The sequence below is a fragment of the Artemia franciscana genome, chromosome 14 (genome assembly GCF_032884065.1).
Source record: "Artemia franciscana chromosome 14, ASM3288406v1, whole genome shotgun sequence".
Lineage (NCBI taxonomy): Eukaryota > Metazoa > Arthropoda > Branchiopoda > Anostraca > Artemiidae > Artemia > Artemia franciscana.
In genome coordinates, this window is record NC_088876.1 from 2,478,476 (window position 1) to 2,504,270 (window position 25,795).

At 34.4% G+C, this 25,795-nt stretch overlaps 1 protein-coding gene across 1 annotated transcript in view; it reads left to right on the plus strand.

Moving 5' to 3' along the window:
• The window catches only part of LOC136035178 (dual 3',5'-cyclic-AMP and -GMP phosphodiesterase 11A-like), a 263,712-nt gene that overhangs the window by 98,140 nt on the left and 139,777 nt on the right, over positions 1 to 25,795 (plus strand). The window contains exon 6 of the mRNA XM_065716750.1: positions 647 to 793. Within this exon, the coding sequence (XP_065572822.1) occupies positions 647 to 793 (147 nt within the window). The remainder of the gene's footprint in view (positions 1 to 646; positions 794 to 25,795) is intronic.

The window sequence follows — 25,795 nt, forward strand, 5'->3', positions numbered from 1 at the left end:
CTCAGTTCGACTATGGGCCAGGAGAGACTAAAGCATAGAACATAAAGAATTAGAACATAAAGACCATAGAACATAAAGAATTAGAAGCAGTCGTTTGAGACGGGATAATTAATAGTTTTTCTAAAGTAAAACAGTTCAAAATAGGGATGATACCTTTTTATTGACAGTGAAATATAAAATTATTTAACTGGATATTTCGAACACATATACAGTGTTCATCATCAGCAGTAAAACTCTTACTGCTGAGTTTTACTGCTGATGATGAACACTGTATATGTGTTCGAAATATCCAGTTAAATAATTTTATATTTCACTGTCAATAAAAAGGTATCATCCCTATTTTGAACTGTTTTACTTTCGTCATGGAAAGGCAGTGTGGTCTTCGAAGTTATCTAAGTTTTTCTAAAGCTAAAGTAAGAAATATTAAATTTAAATAAATGATATTTTTTATGAATGAGAATGTTGTAAATAAATGATATTTTTGTTAAGATGTGGCTCGGAAATTTTTGGGAGACAGATGCCAATGAAGATTTTATCCTGGATGCAAGAGAGGCCACAATAACCACTGAGGCCAGAAGAAGCCAAATATCCCTATTTGTGTTATAATGCACGTAAAAATAACCCACAATTTATTCGTATTTTATAGGTTTTTGATGTCAGATGTGGGGCAAAGGGAGCAGTTATTCCAAAGCACGAAGGTTCAGAGAGTGAAGTTAGGCTTCCTTGGGGAGCTGGTGTTATTGGATATGTGGCTGAGACAAAAGAGGTTGTGAACCTGGATGCTCCCTGTGAGGTAAGTTTAATAGTTGATCTGGATGATATTTATGAAGAACGACCGTATAAAGAAGGGTAGAGAATAATTTTTGAATGTATAAGATGAGCTTTAATTGGAAAAAAACTAGGCTTTTGACATACATGGCTTTCATGAGCAAAAAAGTAGTTACAAAATAATTAAAAATAAAAAAGTAAAAAAAAATATTTTTGATTAAAATAATAAAAAATAAAAAAAATGTATGACAAAAATAACCCGAAAATATACTATTTATAACTCAAAGGCTATCAATATTGATTAAATGAATTTACAAAAATTCTGCGAAATTCCGAAAAAAAAACTATCAATCTAAAATATTAATTTTTGATAAGAAAATGAAAGACTAAAACCTAAAAAAAGATAAGAAAACGTATGAGGATAAAATGAGAGGAAACATTATTTAAGGCTAAAATTAGCAATTGAAATCAGAAGCAAAAGACGGTATAAAACTCATCTCATTCCATTTATTTTTGTAGTATCTTCGACTCAGTTTAGGAGCCAATTCACCTAATCCACTTGGGAGACGATTCCTGATACGACACTGGTGAGGAGAGATTTGTTTCTGCATCAGAGAATTAATTAAAGCCTTTTGATTGTAGTAGATGCGAAGTGCCTCGTGTTTGTCCTTTACATTAACCAATGTTTTTTTTTTTAATACATGATATTAGGTTTCACTTTGTCAATGAGTTTTGAAGGGAGTTCTAGAAGTTAATATAATTAACGGTTAGAAAATATTTTTTTACTACACATGGACGGCAATTTGCACAAATGTAAAGAGAGGAAGGGGAAAGGAAAAATATATATATATATATAAAGAAAAAACATTTTTCAAAATCTAAGCACTGTAACACCTTTAGTACTACCATTAACGAAGTTAAATCAAGTTTTTTGCAATAATATTTTATGGAAAGAAATCAATTATAAATTAATAATACTTAGACCTACAAATGGTAATGGTATTTAACAAATTTTGTCCAAAACTCATGAAAAGTATCAAATTGATTACAGAAAATACACACTATAGAAGAAATTCATGTAGTATTTAATTATAGTACTCGCTATTAAACAGATTTTGCTCTCACCCAAATACAAGACACCGGACACAGCGGGCTTCAAGTAAACAAATTATAGGAATCCCTTTCTATGTGCTTTAGAATTCCCTTTCTAAACGGTATAAACGGTAAAAACGGTAAAAACGGTCTAAACGGTAATGTACCCTCTTTTTTTTAAATGTATGACGTTTAACTTAAGGATCCTTGGTGAATCCTTTCTTTGCAGACCAGCACCACCATATTGGTTAAATTGCTCCCTACAGGAGGGAGAGGGAGGTGAGGGTGGTACTCGGCCTATTCTGGTTAATCTGAAGCTAAGTTGCATGTTTTTTTGTAACTTTGGGTCTTATTATAATTAAATAAAAAAAAACAAGTGTTTTTAAATGAAAGTAAGGAGCGACATTAAAACTTAAAACGAACAGAAATTACTCCGTATATGAAAGGGGCTTTTCCTCCTCGACACCCCGCTCCTTACGCTAAAGTTTTTTATTGTTTTAAAAAGTAGAGTTGCGAGAAAGAATCAAACCTTAGCGCAAGGAGCGGGGTGTCAAGGAGGAAAAGCCCCTTTCATATACGGAGTAATTTCTGTTCGTTTTAAGTTTTAATGTCGCTCCTTACTTTCATTTAAAAAAACTTGTTTTTTTTTATTTAATTTCTGAAAGTTTTTTAATTAATGCATGTCTGATTTTGGCTCTCCGTACATAAATTATAAAAATGAAATTTGCATATTAATTCTTTTTTTGGCTAAATGGCTTTCTCTTAGTTTTGATCAGACGATTTTGAGAAATAAGGGGTGGGGAAGGAGGTCTAGTTGCCCTCCAATTTTTCGGTTACTTAAAAAGGCAACTAGATCTTTTATTTTTAACGAACGTTTTTATTAGTAAAAAAAAAAAAAATACGTAACTTAAGAATTAACTTACGTAACAAACTTTTATATTCTTATATTTTTGATTATATATATGAGGGGGTTGGTCCCCTCGTTAATACCTCGCTCTTCACATTAAATCTTGTTTTATCCCAATTCTTTAAGAATGACCCCTGAATCAGAAAGGCCGTAGAATAAATAGTTGTATTTAAAAAAAATTTAGCATAAAGAGCGAAGTATTTATCTCCTCCTAAATACCTCGCTCTTTATGCTAGAGTATTTTTAGAACCCCTCATATGCGTAATAATTTCTGCTCGTTTTGAGTTTTAATGCTTCTCCTTACTTTCAATTGAAAAAACTTTTCAACCCTTTTCATTGAATTTCTCTTCCCCCATGAAATATTCCTCCAAGGAAAGATCCTCCCATATAGCCCCCTCCCCTGAACCCCACACCCAAACCAAAAAAATCCCCCTGATAACGTCGGTACACTTCCCAGTAACCATTACTGTATGTAAACATTGGTCAAAGTTTGTAACTTGCAGCCCCTCCCCCAGGGACTGTGGGGGGTAAGTCATCCCCAAAGACATAGTTATTATGGTTTTCGACTATGCGGAACAAAATGGCTATCTCAAAATTTTGATCCGTTGACTTTGGGGAAAAAATGAGCGTGGGAGGGGGCCTAGGTGCCCTCCAATTTTTTGGTCACTTAAAAAGGGCACTAGAACTTTTCATTTCCGTTAGAATGAGCCCTTTTGCAACACTCTAGGACCACTTGGTCGATACGATGACCCCTGGGAAAAAAAAAACAAAAAAAAAACAAAAAAACAAATAAACACGCACCCGTGATTTGTCTTCTGGCAAAAAATACGAAATTCCACATTTTTGTAGATTGGACCTTGACAGGTTGACCTTCTATAGGGTTCTCTGATACGCCAAATGCGATGGTGTAATTTTCGTTAAGATCCTATGACTTTTAGGGGGTGTTAACCCCTATTTTCCAAAATAAGGCAAATTTTCTCACAAAGACTAAATTTGATGAAACTTATATATTTAAAATCAGCATAAAAATCCGATTATTTTGATATATCTTTTAGCATCGAAATTCCGTTTTTTAGAGTTTCGTTTACTATTGAGCCGGGTCGCTCCTTACTACAGTTCGTTACCACGAACTGTTTGAATAATGTTTTAATTGTTTTGTTCTATGGATGAAGTTCTAGTCTTGAAGAAGTTTTATATAACTCTTAATATTTCGTTAAAAATTAAAATACCATAGCCATTATCTTGGTAGAACTTCCAGTGAGCATTTGGGGTGAAATAAGGAGACTTTAAATCGTGTGTTTGTGGAAAGAATGAGTTGGGTTCATGAATGGTGGTTTATCTGTCCTTTTGTATTTGGAATCGGGTAAAAAAAAATCGTCAATTTAAGCCCCATATGAAACATTTTTCAATCATGGTGAAGGAGAAAGGAAATTTGATAGACATATTCTCTACCCTGGCTATCAAAATACCGTATCACTTATATGTTAAATATGACTTGGAAGTTCAAATTGCAACTTTGAAGGAATTTGAGCAGAAGGAATGAAAACGGCAGATATAACCACTTAAAATTTTATGGAAGGAAAAGATGAGAGGGTCGAAACGATTTGGTCCTTCAATTATCGTTTAGCCCAAAAACTGTTTATCGTTTAGGACCCATAAAACATCCGACAATATTTTCTGAAAAAAAAAATTATAATAACACCTCTAAACCATTGCCTTAAAGGCTCTACACAGAAAGGCTTGAAAAATATATTTTACTTACTCAAAAATGAGTTAAATACTTTGTGATTCACCAAGGGTCAAAATAACTTGTTTCAACTGAGACCAAAGGAAATTAGCAAATTACAAATGTTTTTGGTCATCCAAGACCAAAAGGCTAAATGATTTTTAAATTTTGAAAACGATACCACACGTGTTTGGTCTTCAGTCAACTTTATATTATGTTCAAAAGTCCCTCGGTCAGGTGAATTCTTTCGCAGAGATATAATGAAACCAATTTATGGGTATTAATTTATGCTGCCAAAAATTGATCTAAAATTTAACATCTAAAATGTGTAAAATTTAACATTTAAAAATTTGATCAAAATGTGAGCCTCTGATAGGCTCACAGCATACAGAGAATAGAAGCCCAGTGAAAGCTCAAAAAAGACAAAAATATTTTGAAGTTTAACTGTATCAATATGCGATACTTGAAACTAAACTGAATTTTTATTTCTCTGATTGGCTTTAACTCCTAAGTAATGTGTGCTGAACAAAAGAAAGTTTTCTTGATTCTGTAAATCAAGACAAAAATAGTTGTAAGAGAATTGGTTGGACCAGTTCATTATGCAAGAATATCCCATTTTCCATAATGGCTTGAAACTTAGAGGATATGTAAACACGGAAAACAGATCCTTAAATGCCAGAAACCTATTAAAAATGGCCTGACTTTATTGAGCAATACACAAAAACGAGGATATTCTCCTCGTTTATTTTTTCTCCCATCTATTAACAACCTACCAGTCTTGTAAACTTGGCAAATCGAACTTAAGAGGACCATATATAAAAAGAAAATGGTTTGCATTTTTTTTTATCAAAGTATGATGGGCAATACACTGTATTATTTTGGTCAGCTTGGAACCTCCAAGGTTAATTGACTGAACCGTAGGGACCGATGGGAGAACCGTCAATCATTAGAAATTTGGTTGATTTCATTTGTGGCGTTTAAAATTTGACTTCTTTTTTGACTGATCCACTCATAAAGTAAAAGCAGTGTACGCTGGGCCCAAAGAACCTGAAATGTTACACACAGTACAAATTTGAAACAAATACTGTTGAATTAAATTGTAACATCCAGTTCTGTTTTTAAGACCAAAAACAGAAATCTTTGAACAAATGACATCCTTTTAAATAACTAACAGTTACAAATATACGAACCATGAAGAATTTTTCATCATACAGTGAAGGATTAAGCAAGATGTATATTTTAAGCTAATTGCAGGATAGGGGTAAAGAAGGGCTCATCCCTCTTATTATTGTGTTTTGATCTAATGGTTGCGTTATAATTCTTATGTCTTAGGATTTATGTCTTTTGAGTTTTCCGTTATGTCTTATAATTGTGTTACATTATGGATCTTATGATTGTAAAAACTGCTTGTTTTGTTCAGTGTACAATTTTTCTCCTCTTTTCTCCTTCTTTCCCTTATGTCGTACTCCGTCATTTAGGGGCTCTGCACCATTTCTTGTTTTGACATAAATAAATAAAATTCATAAATAAAATTCAATAAATAAAATTCAATTGAATGAAACTGTGGACTTACAGTACATTGTGTGCGTCCATGGTGTAAATTTATCTTAGTGATATATGTCCCTGCAGTTAGTACTGACTGACAGAGGTAGTAGTGACTCGGATGAACTTGACACATGCTTACAGGGGCTGGTAGCCTGGATCTCTTATTTTCGTCAGGGGGTTCTAATGTTCCTGTTGAGAGGAACAGAAAAATATGGTATCCAAGCCAAGGTAAATTTAGTTTAGGAAAGGAAAATAACATCGGTCATAAACTGGGGCGGTTTTATAAGCTAATAATATATTTATAACCCATACGGTATTGTGTCATAAAAGGGCCCATAAATTAACGTAATACTCACTTAATGGTAAGATAGTCAACCTTATTGATTATTTTATCATAAGTCGAATTCTGGCTGGATTAATACAAAGCAATACATCTTGAAGAGCCTCCGATGTTAATTGCCGCTAATTGATGATTGATATTAAGGGATATTAAATAAAAAAAACAAGTTTTTTCAACTGATAGTAAGGAGTGACATCAAAACTTAAAACGCACAGAAATTACTTCGTATATGAAAGAGGCTGCTTCCTCATCAACGCCCCGCTCTTTACGCTAAAGTTTGACTCTTTCTCTCAATTCTTCTTTCTAAAACAGTAAAAAACTTTAGCGTAAAGAGCGGGGCGTTGATGAGGAAGCAGCCTCTTTCATATACGAAGTAATTTCTGTGCGTTTTAAGTTTTGATGTCACTCCTTACTATCAGTTGAAAAAACTTGTTTTTTTTATTTAATTTCTGAACGTTTTTGAATCAATGCATGTTTTGATTTTGGCTCTCCGCAGAGGAATAATCAAAACGAAATTTGCATATTTTTTTTTTGGCTCAATGGCCTTCTCATAATTTTGATCGAATGATTTTGAGAAAAAAAGAGCGGGGGACGAAGCCTAGTTGCCCCCCGATTTTTTGGTTAATTAAAAGGGCAACTAGAACTTTTAATTTTTTACGAATCTTTTTATTGGTAAAAGATTTACGTAACTTATAAATTAGCTTACGTAAAGAACTTTTGTATTCTCATGTTTTTATTACATATATGAGGGGATTCGCCCCATCGTCAGTACCTCGCTCTTTACACTAAAGCTTAAATTTTATCCCAATTCATTAAGAATGACCCCCTGAATCACAAAAGCCGTAGAATAAGTAGTTGAAATTACCGAAAATACTTTAGCGTAAAGAGCGAGGTATTAGAAGGAGGTGAGCCCCTCATATGGGTAATAATTTCTGTTTGTTTTAAGTTTTATTGCTGTTCCTTACTTCCAGCTGAAAAAGCTTTTTCACTTTTATTTTTTAATTGTTTTTTTTAATAATGCTAGTAAATCCTGCTCTCCCTTCATGGAAATTTTCTTCTCCCATTACAAATTCTCGAAGGAAAGTTCCCCCAGCATATCCCCCTCTTCTCAACCCCTCCCCCAAACCAAAAAAATCCTCTTGAAAACGCCTGTATACTTCCCAATAACCATTACTATATGTAAGCACAGGTCAAAGTTTGTAACTTGTTGCCCCTCCCACGGGGACTGTGGGGGAGTAAGTCGTCCCCAAAGACATAGTTATAAGGTTTTTCGACTACGCTGAATAAAACGGCTATCTCAGAATTTTGATCCGTTGACTTTGGGAAAATAATTAGCGTGGGAGGGGGCCTAGGGGCCCTCCAATTTTTTTGGTCACTTAAAAAGGGCACTAGAACTTTTCATTTCCGTTAGAATGAGCCCTCTTGCAACATTCTAGGACAACTGGGTCGATACGATCACCCCTGGGGAAAAAAAAAACAAAAAACAAAAAAACAAATAAACACGCATCCGTGATCTGCCTTCTGGCAAAAAATGCAAAATTCCACATTTTTGTAGATAGGAGCTCGAAACTTCTACAGTAGGGTTCTCTGATACGCTGAATCTGATGGTGTGATTTGTAGAATCGATAGAATCGTTAAGATTCTATGACTTTTAGGGGGCGTTTCCCCCTATTTTCTAAAATAACGCAAATTTTCTCAGGCTCGTAACTTTTGATGGGTAAGACTAAACTTGATGAAACTTATATATTTAAAACCAGCATTAAAATGCGATTCTTTTGATGTAGCTATTGGTATCAAAATTCCATTTTTTAGAGTTTTGGTTACTATTGAGCCGGGTCGCTCCTTACTACAGTTCGTTACCACGAACTGTTTGATTGATACTATTGATGTTAAATGTAAAAAGCATTATTTAGTAATTGTAGAGTTAATCCAAGGCTGAAATTTAGGAAGATCAGCTACATCTAGGGAAGCTATGACGTAACCAGACTCAAAAACAAGAGCTCTAAAGTAAGTATTGAGGAATAGTTACATTTAAAACTATAGCCTAGAATTTGCAAGACAGGTAAGGGATAGGTTTTATATTAAAGTGTGTTTAACCCTTATAAGGCTGTAAGAAATTCTATAGAAGAATATATCACCAGATGCCGGTTGCCGGTCGCCATAGAGTGGCTGCTGGTCTCCGACTCCAGAAAAAGTGAGGAAGTTTGGGCAACAGGCTTGCATCCTGTCCCCTGGACTTACTTCTGAAAGAAAAGTTATTTTGCATTGAATAGCGTCAATCAAGCCTCGGAAATATCTTGCCGATTACGTTGTCATCCCCAGCATGTCTTTGGATATTCTGACAACCCGAAGATTAAACCTCCTTGACGAGAGTTATATGAAAATTACTGCTTGGGATTTTCTGGCTTTGAATTTACTAAGTGCTGATCTACTTCCTCTAAATGAACTCGAGCAATATTCTGTTCCCATTGCTGGCGTTATAGAAAAATGTTTGTCATGAAAACTGGATAAATTCATCAACGACCACTATAATCTTTTTAGGCCGGGTTTTGAAAACACCAGGAGAGCTTGTGTCGGGCTGGTTTTACATAAAAGAGGTGGAAAGGTGCTTATATTATGACGCCACAACAGAAAGTATCCTCCAAGCTCAGCTGCAACAGCGTCATAGATAAACTCTGTGTAGTTGTATGTTATCTATATATATATATATATATATATATATATATATATATATATATATATATATATATATATATATATATATATATATATATATATATATATATATATATATATATATATATATCTATATATATAAAAATAAGTTGTCTGTGGATGGATGTGTGGATGGATGTGTGGATGGATGTGTCAGGTGACGTCACCTGAAAAAACTGGATTAGGTGACGTAAAAACTGAAAAAACTAAAAAAAGGCAAAAACTACAAAAAAAACTAAAAACTAATAAAAAAAATAAAAAAGCTAAAAAACTAAAAAAACTATAAAGGTAAAAACCAATAAAAAACTAAAAAAAAAACTGAAAAAACTAAAAAAAGGCAAAAACTACAAAAAAAAACTAAAAACTAATAAAAAAAGTAAAAAAGCTAAAAAACTAAAAAAACTAAAAAAACTAAAAAAAGGTAAAAAACTAAAAAAAATAAAAAATAAAAAAAAACTAAAAAAAAGGAAAAAACTGAAAAATAAGCTAAAATAAAGGTAAAAACCAATAAAAAACTAAAAAAAAAAGGAAAAAACTAATAAATGACGACACTCAAAGAGAAAGCGACCAGGACAAAAAACTAAAAAAAAAGGCAAAAACTACAAAAAAACTAAAAACTAATAAAAAAAATAAAAAAGCTAAAAAACTAAAAAAACTAAAAAAAGGTAAAAAACTAAAAAAACTAAAAACTAAAAAAAAACTAAAAAAGGTAAAAACTAAAAGAACTAAAAAAGAAAAAAATAAATGACGACACTCAAAGAGAAAGCGACCAGGACAAAAGGAATGTTCGATTAGCAATCAACAAAGCACCGGGACACAGGGAGTATAAATGACGACCAGGACACAAGTAAAAAAAAAAATTAACAAAACTAAAAAGAAGGTAAAAACTACAAAAAAACTAAAAAGAAAAAAAAACTAAAAACTAATAAAAAAACTAAAAAATCTAAAAATCTAAATAAACTAAAAAAGAAAAAAAAAGGAAAAAATTAAAGGAGAAAAACAAAACTAAAAAACGAATGTATATACAGACCGGTACACCGGGATACAAATGACGACCGGGACACAGGGAATATAAATAACGACCGGGACACAGGGACACAACTGCAACGGGGACACCGGGGGAAACAGGGGGATATAAATGACGACCGGGACAAAAAAACTAAAAAGAAATAAAAACTAAAAACTAATAAAAAAAACTAAAAAATCTAAAAATCTAAATAAGCTAAAAAAGAAAAAAAAAGGAAAAAAATAAAGGAGAAAAACAAAACTAAAAAACGAATGTATATACAGACCGGGACACCGGGATACAAATGATGACCGGGACCCGGGACACAGGGAATATAAATGACGACCGGGACACAGGGACACAACTACAACGGGGACACCGGGGGAAACAGGGGGATAACCTGACAATCCATTTATATGCAAAGACAATGGGACAGCAAAGAATGTTGTATATTCGCAAGTTTTACGTAGTTAAAACCATATATATATATATATATATCTATATTCACAGGTGGGACATAGGGACACAACTACAATGGCGCGTAACTATTATGGCGCGTAACGACTTACGCGCGCGGGGGGGCTTGGGGGGGGCGCGAAGCGCCCCCACCAACTAGGTGTTGGGGTGGCGCGAAGCGCCACCCCAACAGCTAGTATATATATAAATAAGTTGTCTGTCTGTCTGTGGATGGATCAGGTGACGTCACCTGAAAAAACTGGATCAGGTGACGTCAAAACTGAAAAAACTAAAAAAAGGCAAAAACTACAAAAAAAAACTAAAAACTAATAAAAAAAATAAAAAAGCTAAAAAACTAAAAAAACTAAAAAAAGGCAAAAACTACAAAAAAAAACTAAAAACTAATAAAAAACCTAAAAAACTAAAAAAACTAAAAAAAGGCAAAAACTACAAAAAAAACTAAAAACTAATAAAAAAATAAAAAAGCTAAAAAACTAAAAAAACTAAAAAACTAAAAAAAGGTAAAAAACTAAAAAAACTAAAAACTAAAAAAAACTAAAAAAAAAAGGAAAAAACTGAAAAATAAGCTAAAATAAAGGTAAAAACCAATAAAAAACTAAAAAAAAACTGAAAAAACTAAAAAAAGGCAAAAACTACAAAAAAAAACTAAAAACTAATAAAAAAAAGTAAAAAAGCTAAAAAACTAAAAAAACTAAAAAAACTAAAAAAAGGTAAAAAACTAAAAAAAAATAAAAAATAAAAAAAAACTAAAAAAAAGGAAAAAACTGAAAAACAAGCTAAAATAAAGGTAAAAACCAATAAAAAACTAAAAAGAAAAAAAGGAAAAAACTAAAAAAAATTTTCATCAAAAAAACTAAAAAAAACTAAAAAAGGTAAAAACTAAAAGAACTAAAAAAGAAAAAAATAAATGACGAAACTCAAAGAGAAAGCGACCAGGACAAAAGGAATGTTCGATTAGCAATCAACAAAGCACCGGGACACAGGGAGTATAAATGACGACCAGGACATAAGTAAAAAAAAAAACTATCTATATATATAAAAATAAGTTGTCTGTGGATCTGTGGATCGTGGATCAGGTGACGTCACCTGAAAAAACTGGATCAGGTGACGTCAAAACTGAAAAAACTAAAAAAAGGCAAAAACTACAAAAAAAACTAAAAACTAATAAAAAAAATAAAAAAGCTAAAAAACTAAAAAAACTAAAAAAAGGCAAAAACTACAAAAAAAACTAAAAACTAATAAAAAAGCTAAAAAACTAAAAAAACTAAAAAAAAGGCAAAAACTACAAAAAAAAACTAAAAACTAATAAAAAAAATAAAAAAGCTAAAAAACTAAGAAAACTAAAAAAACTAAAAAAAAGGTAAAAAACTAAAAAAACTAAAAACTAAAAAAAACTAAAAAAAAGGAAAAAATTGAAAAATAAGCTAAAATAAAGGTAAAAACCAATAAAAAACTAAAAAAAAACTGAAAAAACTAAAAAAAGGCAAAAACTACAAAAAAACTAAAAACTAATAAAAAAAGTAAAAAAGCTAAAAAACTAAAAAAACTAAAAAAACTAAAAAACTAAAAAAAGGTAAAAAACTAAAAAAAATAAAAAATAAAAAAAACTAAAAAAAAGGAAAAAACTGAAAAATAAGCTAACATAAAGGTAAAAACCAATAAAAAACTAAAAAGAAAAAAAGGAAAAAACTAAAAAAAATTTTCATCTAAAAAACTAAAAAAAAACTAAAAAAGGTAAAAACTAAAAGAACTAAAAAAGAAAAAAATAAATGACGACACTCAAAGAGAAAGCGACCAGGACAAAAGGAATGTTCGATTAGCAATCAACAAAGCACCGGGACACAGGGAGTATAAATGACGACCAGGACATAAGTAAAAAAAAAAATTAACAAAACTAAAAAGAAGGTAAAAACTACAAAAAAACTAAAAAGAAAAAAAAACTAAAAACTAATAAAAAAACTAAAAAATCTAAAAATCTAAATAAACTAAAAAAGAAAAAAAAAGGAAAAAAATAAAGGAGAAAAACAAAACTAAAAAACGAATGTATATACAGACCGGTACACCGGGATACAAATGACGACCGGGACACAGGGAATATAAATGACGACCGGGACACAGGGACACAACTACAACGGGGACACCGGGGGAAATAGGGGGATATAAATGACGACCGGGACAAAAAAACTAAAAAGAAAAAAAAAACTAAAAACTAATAAAAAAACTAAAAAATCTAAAAATCTAAATAAGCTAAAAAAGAAAAAAAAAGGAAAAAAATAAAGGAGAAAAACAAAACTAAAAAACGAATGTATATACAGACCGGGACACCGGGATACAAATGACGACCGGGACACAGGGAATATAAATGACGACCGGGACACAGGGACACAACTACAACGGGGACACCGGGGGAAACAGGGGGATGTAAATGACGACCGGGACACCGGGACAGGGAATGGTCGATTAGCAATCACCATCAACAAAGCTCAAGGGCAATCATTAGAATCATGAGGTATAGATCTGAATACAGATTGTTTTCCCATGGACCATTATATGTTGCATGTTCAAGAGTCGGTAAACCTGACAATCTATTTATATGCAAAGACAATGGGACAGCAAAGAATGTTGTATATTGGCAAGTTTTACGTAGTTAAAACCATATATATATATATATATATATATATATATATATATATATATATATATATATATATATATATATATATATATATATCTATATATATAAAAATAAGTTGTCTGTCTGTGGATGGATGGATGGATGTGTCAGGTGACGTCACCTGAAAAAACTGGATTAGGTGACGTCAAAACTGAAAAAACTAAAAAAAGGCAAAAACTACAAAAAAAACTAAAAACTAATAAAAAAAATAAAAAAGCTAAAAAACTAAAAAAACTATAAAGGTAAAAACCAATAAAAAACTAAAAAAAAAACTGAAAAAACTAAAAAAAGGCAAAAACTACAAAAAAAAACTAAAAACTAATAAAAAAAAGTAAAAAAGCTAAAAAACTAAAAAAACTAAAAAAACTAAAAAAAGGTAAAAAACTAAAAAAAATAAAAAATAAAAAAAAACTAAAAAAAAGGAAAAAACTGAAAAATAAGCTAAAATAAAGGTAAAAACCAATAAAAAACTAAAAAGAAAAAAAGGAAAAAACTAATAAATGACGACACTCAAAGAGAAAGCGACCAGGACAAAAGGAATGTTCGATTAGCAATCAACAAAGCACCGGGACACAGGGAGTATAAATGACGACCAGGACATAAGTAAAAAAAAAAAACTATCTATATATATAAAAATAAGTTGTCAAACTAAAAAAAGGCAAAAACTACAAAAAAAACTAAAAACTAATAAAAAAGCTAAAAAACTAAAAAAACTAAAAAAAAGGCAAAAACTACAAAAAAAACTAAAAACTAATAAAAAAAATAAAAAAGCTAAAAAACTAAAAAAACTAAAAAAACTAAAAAAAGGTAAAAAACTAAAAAAACTAAAAACTAAAAAAAAATAAAAAAAAGGAAAAAACTGAAAAATAAGCTAAAATAAAGGTAAAAACCAATAAAAAACTAAAAAAAAACTGAAAAAACTAAAAAAAGGCAAAAACTACAAAAAAACTAAAAACTAATAAAAAAAGGAAAAAACTGAAAAATAAGCTAACATAAAGGTAAAAACCAATAAAAAACTAAAAAGAAAAAAAGGAAAAAACTAAAAAAAATTTTCATCTAAAAAACTAAAAAAAACTAAAAAAGGTAAAAACTAAAAGAACTAAAAAAGAAAAAAATAAATGACGACACTCAAAGAGAAAGCGACCAGGACAAAAGGAATGTTCGATTAGCAATCAACAAAGCACCGGGACATAGGGAGTATAAATGACGACCAGGACATAAGTAAAAAAAAAAATTAACAAAACTAAAAAGAAGGTAAAAACTACAAAAAAACTAAAAAGAAAAAAAAACTAAAAACTAATAAAAAAACTAAAAAATCTAAAAATCTAAATAAACTAAAAAAGAAAAAAAAAGGAAAAAAATAAAGGAGAAAAACAAAACTAAAAAACGAATGTATATACAGACCGGTACACCGGGATACAAATGACGACCGGGACAGAGGGAATATAAATGACGACCGGGACACAGGGACACAACTACAACGGGGACACCGGGGGAAACAGGGGGATATAAATGACGACCGGGACAAAAAAACTAAAAAGAAAAAAAAACTAAAAACTAATAAAAAAACTAAAAAATCTAAAAATCTAAATAAGCTAAAAAAGAAAAAAAAAGGAAAAAAATAAAGGAGAAAAACAAAACTAAAAAACGAATGTATATACAGACCGGGACACCGGGATACAAATGACGACCGGGACACAGGGAATATAAATGACGACCGGGACACAGGGACACAACTACAACGGGGACACCGGAGGAAACAGGGGGATGTAAATGACGACCGGGACACCGGGACAGGGAATGGTCGATTAGCAATCACCATCAACAAAGCTCAAGGGCAATCATTAGAATCATGAGGTATAGATCTGAATACAGATTGTTTTCCCATGGACCATTATATGTTGCATGTTCAAGAGTCGGTAAACCTGACAATCTATTTATATGCAAAGACAATGGGACAGCAAAGAATGTTGTATATTCGCAAGTTTTACGTAGTTAAAACCATATATATATATATCTATCTATATTCACAGGTGGGACATAGGGACACAACTACAATGGCGCGTAACTATTATGGCGCGTAACGACTTACGCGCGCGGGGGGGCTTGGGGGGGGCGCGAAGCGCCCCCACCAACTAGGTGTTGGGGTGGCGCGAAGCGCCACCCCAACAGCTAGTATATATATATATATATATCTATATCTATATTCACAGGTGGGACATAGGGACACAACTACAATGGCGCGTAACTATTATGGCGCGTAACGACTTACGCGCGCGGGGGGGCTTGGGGGGGGGCGCGAAGCGCCCCCACCAACTAGGTGTTGGGGTGGCGCTAAGCGCCACCCCAACAGCTAGTAGATATATATATATATATATATATATATATATATATATATATATATATCTATATATATAAAAATAAGTTGTCTGTCCGTTACGCCAGATTATATCTTCTATATATATAAAAGAAAACAAACTAGAATGTAAAAACTGGAAATTGCATAAATATTTCGAAATATTTTGACAATAGATTAAAGTAATTCGAAAAAGAAAAATGGTAAAAAACTAAAAAAAAACTAAGAGAAAAAACTAAAAAAAAAAAAATTAAAAATTAAAAAAATTAAAAGCCTGCTTTTGGTGAATGTACCCGGTCCGACATCCTTTGAGTATTTGAGAACTGTAAACGGTACTATACATGACACTTACCGTAGTGTATGCCAAGCTCTGAATTTATTGAAGAATGACCAACACTGGGATAACTGCATCAATGACGCGTGCGAAACGTCAACCCCAAGTCAAATTCGTGCATTGTTTCGCATCATTTTAACAACTTGCTTGAGTTATGGGAAAAATATAAGTCAAAAATGTCCGAAGATATAATCCATCGAAAACAGTTAGAGACGTCAGATATGACTTTTGATTTTACATCAGAAATTTATAACTACACGTTAGTTATTATAGAAGATTTTTATATATATAGATTTGTGCGTACGTATGGCAAACAAACCTCTTCAGGATTTGGGAATGCCTTCACCTAACCATATCGCTGCTGTTTCGACATGTGTAGAATTGGATCGTGAACAAAGTTACAGTACGAGTGGTCTATTGTCGTATGTACAAAATAACATTTCCAAGTTAACGTCGGAACAAAAAGACATTTATGATACGATAATGCATTGTGTCGATAACAACGTTGGAGAAATTTTCTTTTTGGATGCGCCAGAAGGTACTGGTAAAACGTTTGTGATAAAACTGATTCTGGCATCAATTTGATCAAAAAATGATATAGCGTTGGCAATTGCGTCGTCCGGAATAGCCGCAACATTGCTGCCTGGTGGAAGAACTGCTCATTCCGCTTTGAAATTGCCTCTCAATTTGCATTCTACAGAAACTCCCACGTGCAATATTTCCAAATCATCTGGGATGGTAAAGTATTGCAGCAATGCAAATTTATTATTTGGGATGAGTGCACAATGGCACACAAAAAATCGCTCGAGGCTCTGGATCAATGCTTGAAAGATTTGAGAGGGAAGTCGAAACCCTCTGGCAGCACATTAATATTGCTTGCGGGAGATTTCAGGCAAACATTACCTATAATACCTAGATCAACTCCTGCAGACGAAATGAATGCTTGCCTGAAAAATTCTAATTTATGGGCACACGTAAAAATATTAAAATTAACTACATATATGCGTGTCCGATTGCAAAACGATGACTCTGGTCAAACATTTTCAGATCAATTGCTGGCAATTGGAAATGGAAAGCTCCCAGTAGACTCAATTTCAGGACGTATACAACTACCTGCTGATTTCTGTAATTTAGTGACGTCCAAAAATGAATTGATTGAAAAAGTATTTCCGAATATTCTAAAAAATCATAAAAATAATAAATGGCTAAGTGAAAGAGCGATTCTCGCACCCAAAAATATAGACATCCACGAAATCAACAATATTGTTTTGACCAAGATTCTAGACCAGGCAGTCCTTTACAAGTCAGTCGACACAGTTTCGGAACCAAATGAAGCGGTTAATTATCCATCTGAATTTTTAAATTCCATAGATCTTTCAGGGTTTCCACCACTCGTGCTACAACTAAAAATAGGCGTACCAATAATACTTTTAAGAAATATCAACCCACCAAAGCTTTGCAATGGCACGCGACTGCCGTAAAAAAAACAATGGAAAACCTAATAGAGGCCACAATCTTGACAGGGCCTTTTGAGGGTGAGGCTGTTCTTATTCCTCGCATTCCCATGATTCCAACGGATCTGCCTTTTCAGTTTAAAAGATTGCAATTCCCAATTCGATTAGCATTTGCAATCACCATTAACAAAGCTCAAGGTCAATCATTAGAAAAATGTGGTATAGATCTTAATACTGATTGTTTTTCCCATGGACAATTATACGTTGCATGTTCGAGGGTCGGTAAACCTGACAATCTATTTATATGCAGCGACAATTGGACAGCGAAGAATGTTGTATATTCGCAAGTTTTACGCAGATAATTTGTATTGTATCTATCTATCTATCTATCTATATAAAAACGAGTTGTGTGTATGCATGTTTGTTTGTTTGTAAAAAGAGCGTTTGCATATGACGTCATTATTAGTACATACGGCTTTGTAAAATTCTAATTTATGGGCACACGTAAAAATATTAAAATTAACTACAAATATGCGTGTCCGATTGCAAAACGATGACTCTGGTCAAACATTTTCAGATCAATTGCTGGCAATTGGAAACGGAAAGCTCCCAGTAGTGGGAAAGCCAAGAATGTTGTATATTCGCAATTTTTACGTAGTTTGAAACACATATATAAATCTATCTATATTCACAGGTGGGACACAGGGATACAACTACAATGGCACGTAACTAATATGGCGCGTAACGACTTACGCGCGCGGGGGGGCTTGGGGGGGCGCGAAGCGCCCCACCAACTAGGTGTTGGGGTGGCGCGAAGCGCCACCCCAACAGCTAGTATATATATATAAATAAGTTGTTTGTGTGTGTGTGTGTCGAGTGACGTCATGTTTGTCTGTCGACTGACGTCATGTTTGTCGACTGACGTCATTATAAGGATTGAGCTGTATGCGTCATGAAGTTGTTTGTCGACTGACGTCATGTTTGTCAACTGATGAAATTACATACCGGGACACAAATGACGACCAGGACACAGGGAATATAAATGGCGACCGGGAACCTCAAAGAGAAATTACAGACTGGGACACCCGGACACAAATAACGACCGGGACACAGGGAATATAAATGACGACCGGGACACAGGGACACAACTACAACGGGGACGCCGGGGGCACAGGCGGGATATATAAATGACGACCGGGACACAGGGATTGTTGGAATAGAAATTACAGACCGGGACACCGGGACACAAATGACCACCGGGACACAGGGAATATAAATGACGACCGGGACACTCAAAGAGAAATTTCAAACTGGGACACCGGGACACAAATGACGACCGGGACACAGGGAATATAAATGACGACCGGGACACAGGGACACATCATTAGAATAATGAGGTATAGATCTGAATACGGATTGTTTTTCCCATGGACAATTATATGTTGCATGTTCAAGAGTCAGTAAACCTGACAATCTATTTATATGCACAGACAATGGGACAGCGAATAATGTTGTATATTCGCATGTTTTACGTAGTTAAAAACATATATATATATATATATATATATATGTCTATTCACAGGTGGGACACAGGGACACAACTACAATGGCGCGTAACTAATATGGCGCGTAACGACTTACGCGCGCGGGGGGGCTTTGGGGGGCGCGAAGCATCCCACCAACTAGGTGTTGGGGTGGCGCGAAGCGCCACCCTAACAGCTAGTGTGCTAATATATGAGGTAACCCCGATGTCAAGAACCAGCTGACCCTGTGCTGACCCTGCGCAGATTATACCTTTTGCCACTCCCAAAGGTATGTTGCTTATTTTTGAGAACTTTAACGCTAACACTAATGATCCCAATTGTATTTGAAAAGACATCGCAAGACATGTTGCCCAAGAAGCAACTAGCAATAATGGAATCGTCTGCACTAGCATGACAGCATTCACCAGCTTGATATATCAGACAAAAGTTTCGAAAGACCTTGAATGCACCAGTATACCTGGTATGGTAAAGAAGGCATCCCGAAGGAAATCATTTATTATATCATTATATCTAGGCAACGGAGGCCTTTGGTCTGTAATTACCACTCCTTTCATGATGCTGACCTGGGTAGCACTGATCATCGACTTGTAGGTGCGAAAATTCATCTGAATTTGAAATACCAGTTAGCTTAACAGCTCTTCATGATACTAAGGATCCGCAATCTTGATATTTCTGCAATTAAAGGCCAGTTCGCAGTCGAGATAACAGACCGTTTTGAAAATCAGTCCCCGCTTTTGGATTTTGAAGTCTTGTGGCACTCGTTTTAAAACTAACACTATAAACGCAGCTAGAATAACTCTTGACTTGCAAGTTAGTATTAAACAGTCATTGCTGTGACGGGAGGCTTGAAGACGTCAGGAATAAACTGATGCATCATAGTCTCAAACTGTTCGTTGACACCAGAGCAGGTGAGCAACAAGAAGCTGCCATCAGGAACGATGTTAGAGCAAGTATAAGCATTTGCACAACCTCAGTGGCCAGCATGATCAACAAATAGAAAACATATTATCTGCGGATAAGATGCGCAGCTTTAAGATATAGTATACTACCTTTCAAAGTAGACTTAACCCTTTTCCTCTCTAATGATCATTACTCCTCTCTCTCCATGTGTGGTGGCTCCTTACATCTCGCTCCCATTTGTCGGCTGCCCGGCACATGCCATCCCGACACCAGAGCAGATGAGGAACAACGTTATGCCACGAGGAACAACGTTAGAATATTGTAAAAGCATTTGAGCAACATCACTGGCCAGCATGATCATCAAACAGAAAGCGTATTATCTGACAGGATGTGCTAATTGAAAATATAGTACCCGAACTTTCAAGGTAGACTTACATTTTTGTCTCTAGTGAGAACGACTCCTCTCTTTCAATGTGTGGTGGCTCCTGCTATCCCGTTATCTTTGGTCCACGAAGAACTCATTAATGTTAAAATTGAGCTCTTGTCATTGCTAGAAATTCGAAATTATTTGAAGAGATTGGAAAATCTTAAAGCTCCTGGTATCCACAGACTCCTATCGGAACTGCTCAAGACTGACGGTGGTATTTTTCTGCTATGGCTCAAGAGAATATTCATTGAATACGAACTCGGAAATTGTCCCGAAAGACTGGGATACAGAAGTAATCCTAGCTCTATGAAAGAAGGAGGTTTCCAATAAGGTGGGCTGTAACGATAGCAGAATAACACTTATGTGATCACCATGCAAGCCCTTTTCTATAATATATAGTTGCAGTGGTGTTTTGTACACGTCCACAAAAACACAAGTTAAAGCAGTCTGGTTATGGATGATCAACGGATGATCAACGACAGAACAGATATTCACAATGAGGCCAATAATGAAGAAGACGAACGGATTCCACCAACAGACTTTATAGCTTCTGTCGACTCCAAGGTGGAATTTGACTCTGTTGATCAAAATTCACTGTGGAATACCCTTTCAAATACTTAACCTCCCATCAAAATGTTTCAAACTATTTTGGGGCATGCATTTAGAGAATTAAAATGCATGCATATAAGCAGTAGACACAGGACATTCTTTCCAATAAGAACGGGAATCAGGCAAGCTTGGTCAGCTGCTCATGTACTATTCAACTGTATAGTAGACCATGACATGTACACTCCGGAAGCTATGTTTTGGACTAAAGTATACAGATAGAGTTATCACCGATTGTGAATTTGCGGATGGCATAGCACTGGTCACCAGCTCCAACTCATAGCTACCCAAGAATCTTAATGCCTTTCGGAAAAAAAAACTGTCAGGAGCGGATCTATTAACTGGAAAAAGACAAATGTCACACTAATTGCAACCAAAGTCTGGAGCCGACAAATATAATTATTCGATATAATAAAGAAAGAAAACAATAAAAATGAAGTTTTTAAAGGCCAAACGGATACACTGAAGAAACACACAAAGCAAGTATTTCGATAGAACAACCGCCTCTTTTCTTCTCAGCGCAAACAAAATAATATCATAATAGAAAATGCCAGAGAAACAAGAGCTAAGAGCTCGTATGGCACTTGTGACGAGGCAAGAAGAGCTAAAAGCCAAGAGTCATATGGTATGAGTTCTAACAAAATTCTAAGAATCAATAGATGGATTTAAAAGAAAAATCAGAGGCTTAATGTCGGTCAGGATTTAAAATAAGAGCTCTGAGTCACGATGTCCTTCTAAATATCAAAATTCATTAAGATCCGATCACCCACTCGTAAGTTATAAATGCCTCATTTTTCTAATTTTTCCTTTCCCTTTAGCCCCCCAGATGGTCGAATCTGTGAAATCGACTTTATCAAGTAAATTTGTACAGATCCCTGACACGCCTACCAATTTTCATCGTCCTAGCACGTCCAGAAGCACCAATCTCGCCAAATCACTGAACCCCTCCCCCCAACTCCCCAAAGAGAGCGAATACAGTACGGTTTCGTCAATCACGTATCAAGGATATTTGTTTATTCTATTCACCAAGCTTCATCCTGATTCCTCCACTCCAAGTGTTTTCCCAAATTTCCCCCTCCAACTCCCCCAATGTCAAAAGATCTGGTCGGGATTTGAAATAAGAGCTCTGAGACATGAATTCCTTCTAGATATCAAATTTCGTTAAGATCTGGTCACCTATTCGTAAGATAAAAATACCCCATTTTTCACGTTTTCCAAGAATTCCGGTTTCCACCTCCAACTCCCTCCAATGTCATAGGATCTGGTTGGAATTTAAAATTAGAGGTTTAAAGCACAAGATCCTTCTAAATATCAAATTTCATTAAGATCTGGTCACCCTTTCGTAAGTTAAAAATTACTTATTTTTCCAAATTACCCTCCCCCCACTCCACCAAAGAGAGCAGATCCGGTCCGGTTATGTCAGTCATGTATCTTAGACAGGTTTTTATTCTTCCCATCCAGTTTCATCCTGATCTCTCCGCTCTAAGTATTTTCTAAGATTTCCAGTCCCCCCCCCCCGACTGCCCTCCCCAATGACGCTGAATCCCATTGAGATATAAAATAAGAGATCTGAACCATGATTTTAGGTTCCCCCCAAACTCCCCCAATGCCACCAGGTCCGGTCGGGGTTCAAAATAAGAGCTTTGAGCCACAATATCCTTCTAAATATCAAATTTCATTGAGATCTGATCACCCGTTCGTAAGTTAAAAATACCTCATATTTTCTAATTTTCAGAATTGACCCTCCCCCCCAACGAAATCCCCCCCTCCCCAAAGACAGTGGATCCGTTCTGGTTATGTCAATCATGTATCTAGGACTTGTGCTTATTTTTTCCACCAATTTTCATCCCGATCCCTCCACTCTAAGTGTTTTCCAAGATTTTAGGTTTCCCCCTCCCACCTTCCCCCCCAACGTCACCAGATCTGGTCGGAATTTTAAATAACAGCTCTGAGACACGATATCCTTCCAAACATCAATTTTCATTAAGATCTGATCAACCGTTCGTAAGTTAAAAATATTTCATTTTTCTTTTTTTCCGAATTAACGGGCCCCCCACTTCACCCAGATGGTCAAATTGGGAAAAACTGGTCCGGTCCCTGATACGCCTGCCAAATTTCATCGTCCTAGCTTACTGGGAAGTGCCTAAAGTAGCCAAACCGGTACCGACAGACAGACAGACCGACAGAATTTGCGATTGCTATATGTCACTTGGTTAATACCAAGTGCCATAAAAACCAACAAACAAATGCGGAAAGTCTAAAAAACTAATTAAAAACCAATATAAAAACTAGTAAAAAATTTAAAAGATAAATACAATTCAATAAAAAACAAAAAACTATAAGAATTAGAATCAAATAACAACCATAAAGTGAGTCATTCGTTAATATCCGCGATTTGCAGAAAATTCCGAAAATTTTGAACTGCCATTGGCAGATACTAGTGATCTATTGAGAAATAAAACAAAAAATTCATTCACTCAAACAAACAAATCAGTAATTAAATAAGCTGGAGAACTAGGTCATCTGATTTCTGATTTTAAACATTGCATTTCTTGCGGATACCTTTTGGGACCTAAAGTGTTGTTGACGTGTTTCATTATGTGAAAAACATAGAACAAACAGATATTATTCCGTGTATTAAAGGGGCTGTTCCCTCCTCAACGCCCCGCTCTTTACGCTAGAGTTCGACTTGTCCTGTCAATTCTACTTTATAAAACAGTAAACAACTTTAGTGTAAAGAGTGGGGCGTTGAGGAGGGAACCGTCCCTTTCATACACGGAGTAATTTCTGTTCATTTGAAGTTTTGATGTCGCTCCTTACTTTCTGTTAAAAAAACTTGTTTTTTTTTATGTTCAATTTCTGAGTGTTTTTGAATTAATGCATGTTTGTTTTTGGCTCTCCGCACATGAAAACGAAATTTGTGTATTAAGTTGTTTTTTTGCCAAATGGTTTTCTCTTTGTTTTGATCGGACGATTTTGAGAAAAAAGGGGTGGGCGAGGAGGCCTAGTTTCCCTCCAATTTTTCCATCACTTAAAAAGCCAACTAGAACTTCTAATTATTTACGAACGTTCTTATTAGTAAAAAATATACAAAACTTACGAATTAGCTTACGTAACGAAATTCTATATTCGTATATTTTTATTATGTATATGAGGGGGTTTGCCCCCTCGTTAATACCTCGCTCTTTAAACTAAAGCTTTAATTTTGTCCTAATTCTTTAAGAATGACCCCTGAATCACAAAGGCCATAGAATAAATAGTTGAAATTACTAAAAATACTTCAGTGTAATGAGCTAGGTATTTAGGAGTAAATGAACCTCTCATATGCGTAATAATCTCTCTTTGTTTTAAGTTTTAATGCTGCTCCTTGCTTTCTGTAGAAAAACTTTTTCATAATTATTTTTGTATTATTTTTTTTAAATGATGCTCGAAAATCCTTCGCCACCTTCAGGAAATTTATCTTCCCCCGTGACACATTCCTCCAAAAGAAGATCCTTCCACGTGGCCCCCTCCCCCCTTAACCGAAAATCACCCTGAAACCGTCTTTACACTTTCCAATAACCATTACTGTATGTAAAGACTGGTCAAAGTTTGTAACTTACAGCCCCTCCATCCGGGACTTCGGGGGAGTAAGTCAGCCCCAAAGACATATTTATTATTTTTTCGACTATGCTGAACAAAATGGCTATCTCAAAGTTTTGATCCGTTGACTTTGGGAAAAAATGAGCGCGGGAGGGGGCCAAGGTGTCCTCCAATTCTTCTGGTCACCTAGAAAGGGCACTAGAACTTCTAATTTCCGTTATAATGAGCCCTTTCGTGACATGCTAGGACCACTTGGTTGATTCAATCACCTCTGGAAAAAAACACAAATTCAAATAAACACGCACCCGTGATCGGTCTTCTGGCAAAAAATACAAAGTTCCACATTTTTGTAGATAGGAGCTTGAAACTTCTACTTCAGGGTATATATAGAACAAAATTTTTAATTAAAGAGGTGGTTAACCACAATTATTTAGTTTTTGGAGATAATGTTCACCCGACTTAAAAAAAAAACGAGGGTGAACAATCACTAAAACATAGGCCTACATTATGCGGCTCTAGAAAAATTTAGAGGACATACGTTTCCTTTGAATTTTGGGTTCCCTTTGAAATAAACATATTGCTGATGTTTTAATTTTCACGGGCGAAGTATTGTAAAATAAAACTGATAAAACTTGTCTATTTATTTTCATGCTTCAGTCTGGCAGCGCAGAGAAAATTAAATTGCCCTGATTAATTCACAAATTTGAAACAATCATATTAAAAACCACAGAAAATAAGGGTTTGCAGGAAAAGACCTGAGATGGATCAAGGGGCCATACAAGTTTTTAATTTGGTGTCCTTGGCACCTCCTGGGCTATATTTTCGCCCTTATAAAGCTTTAATTTCAATATTCAAAACTATTTCCGATTAATATTCGAACAGTTTTATTCAGCTATTAAATAAAAAAAACTAGTTTTTTTAACTGAAAGTAAGGAGCGACATTAAAACTTAAAACGAACAGAAATTACTCCGTATATGAAATGGGTTGTCCCCTCCGCAGTCCCTCGCTCTTTACGCTAAAGTTTGACTCTTTGCCACAATTCTACTTTTTAAAACAACTAAAAACTTTAGCGTAAAGAGCGTGGGACTGTGGAGGGGACAACCTATTTCATATACGGAGTAATTTCTGTTCGTTTTAAGTTTTAATGTCGCTCCTTACTTTCAGTTAAAAAAACTAGTTTTTTTTTATTTAATTTCTGAACGTTTTTGAATTAATGCATGTTTGATTTTGGCTCTCCGCACATAAATTATTGAAATGAAATTAGTATATTAATTTTTTTTTTGGCTAAATGGCTTTCTCTTAGTTTTGATCAGACGATTTTGAGAAATAAGGGGTGGGGAA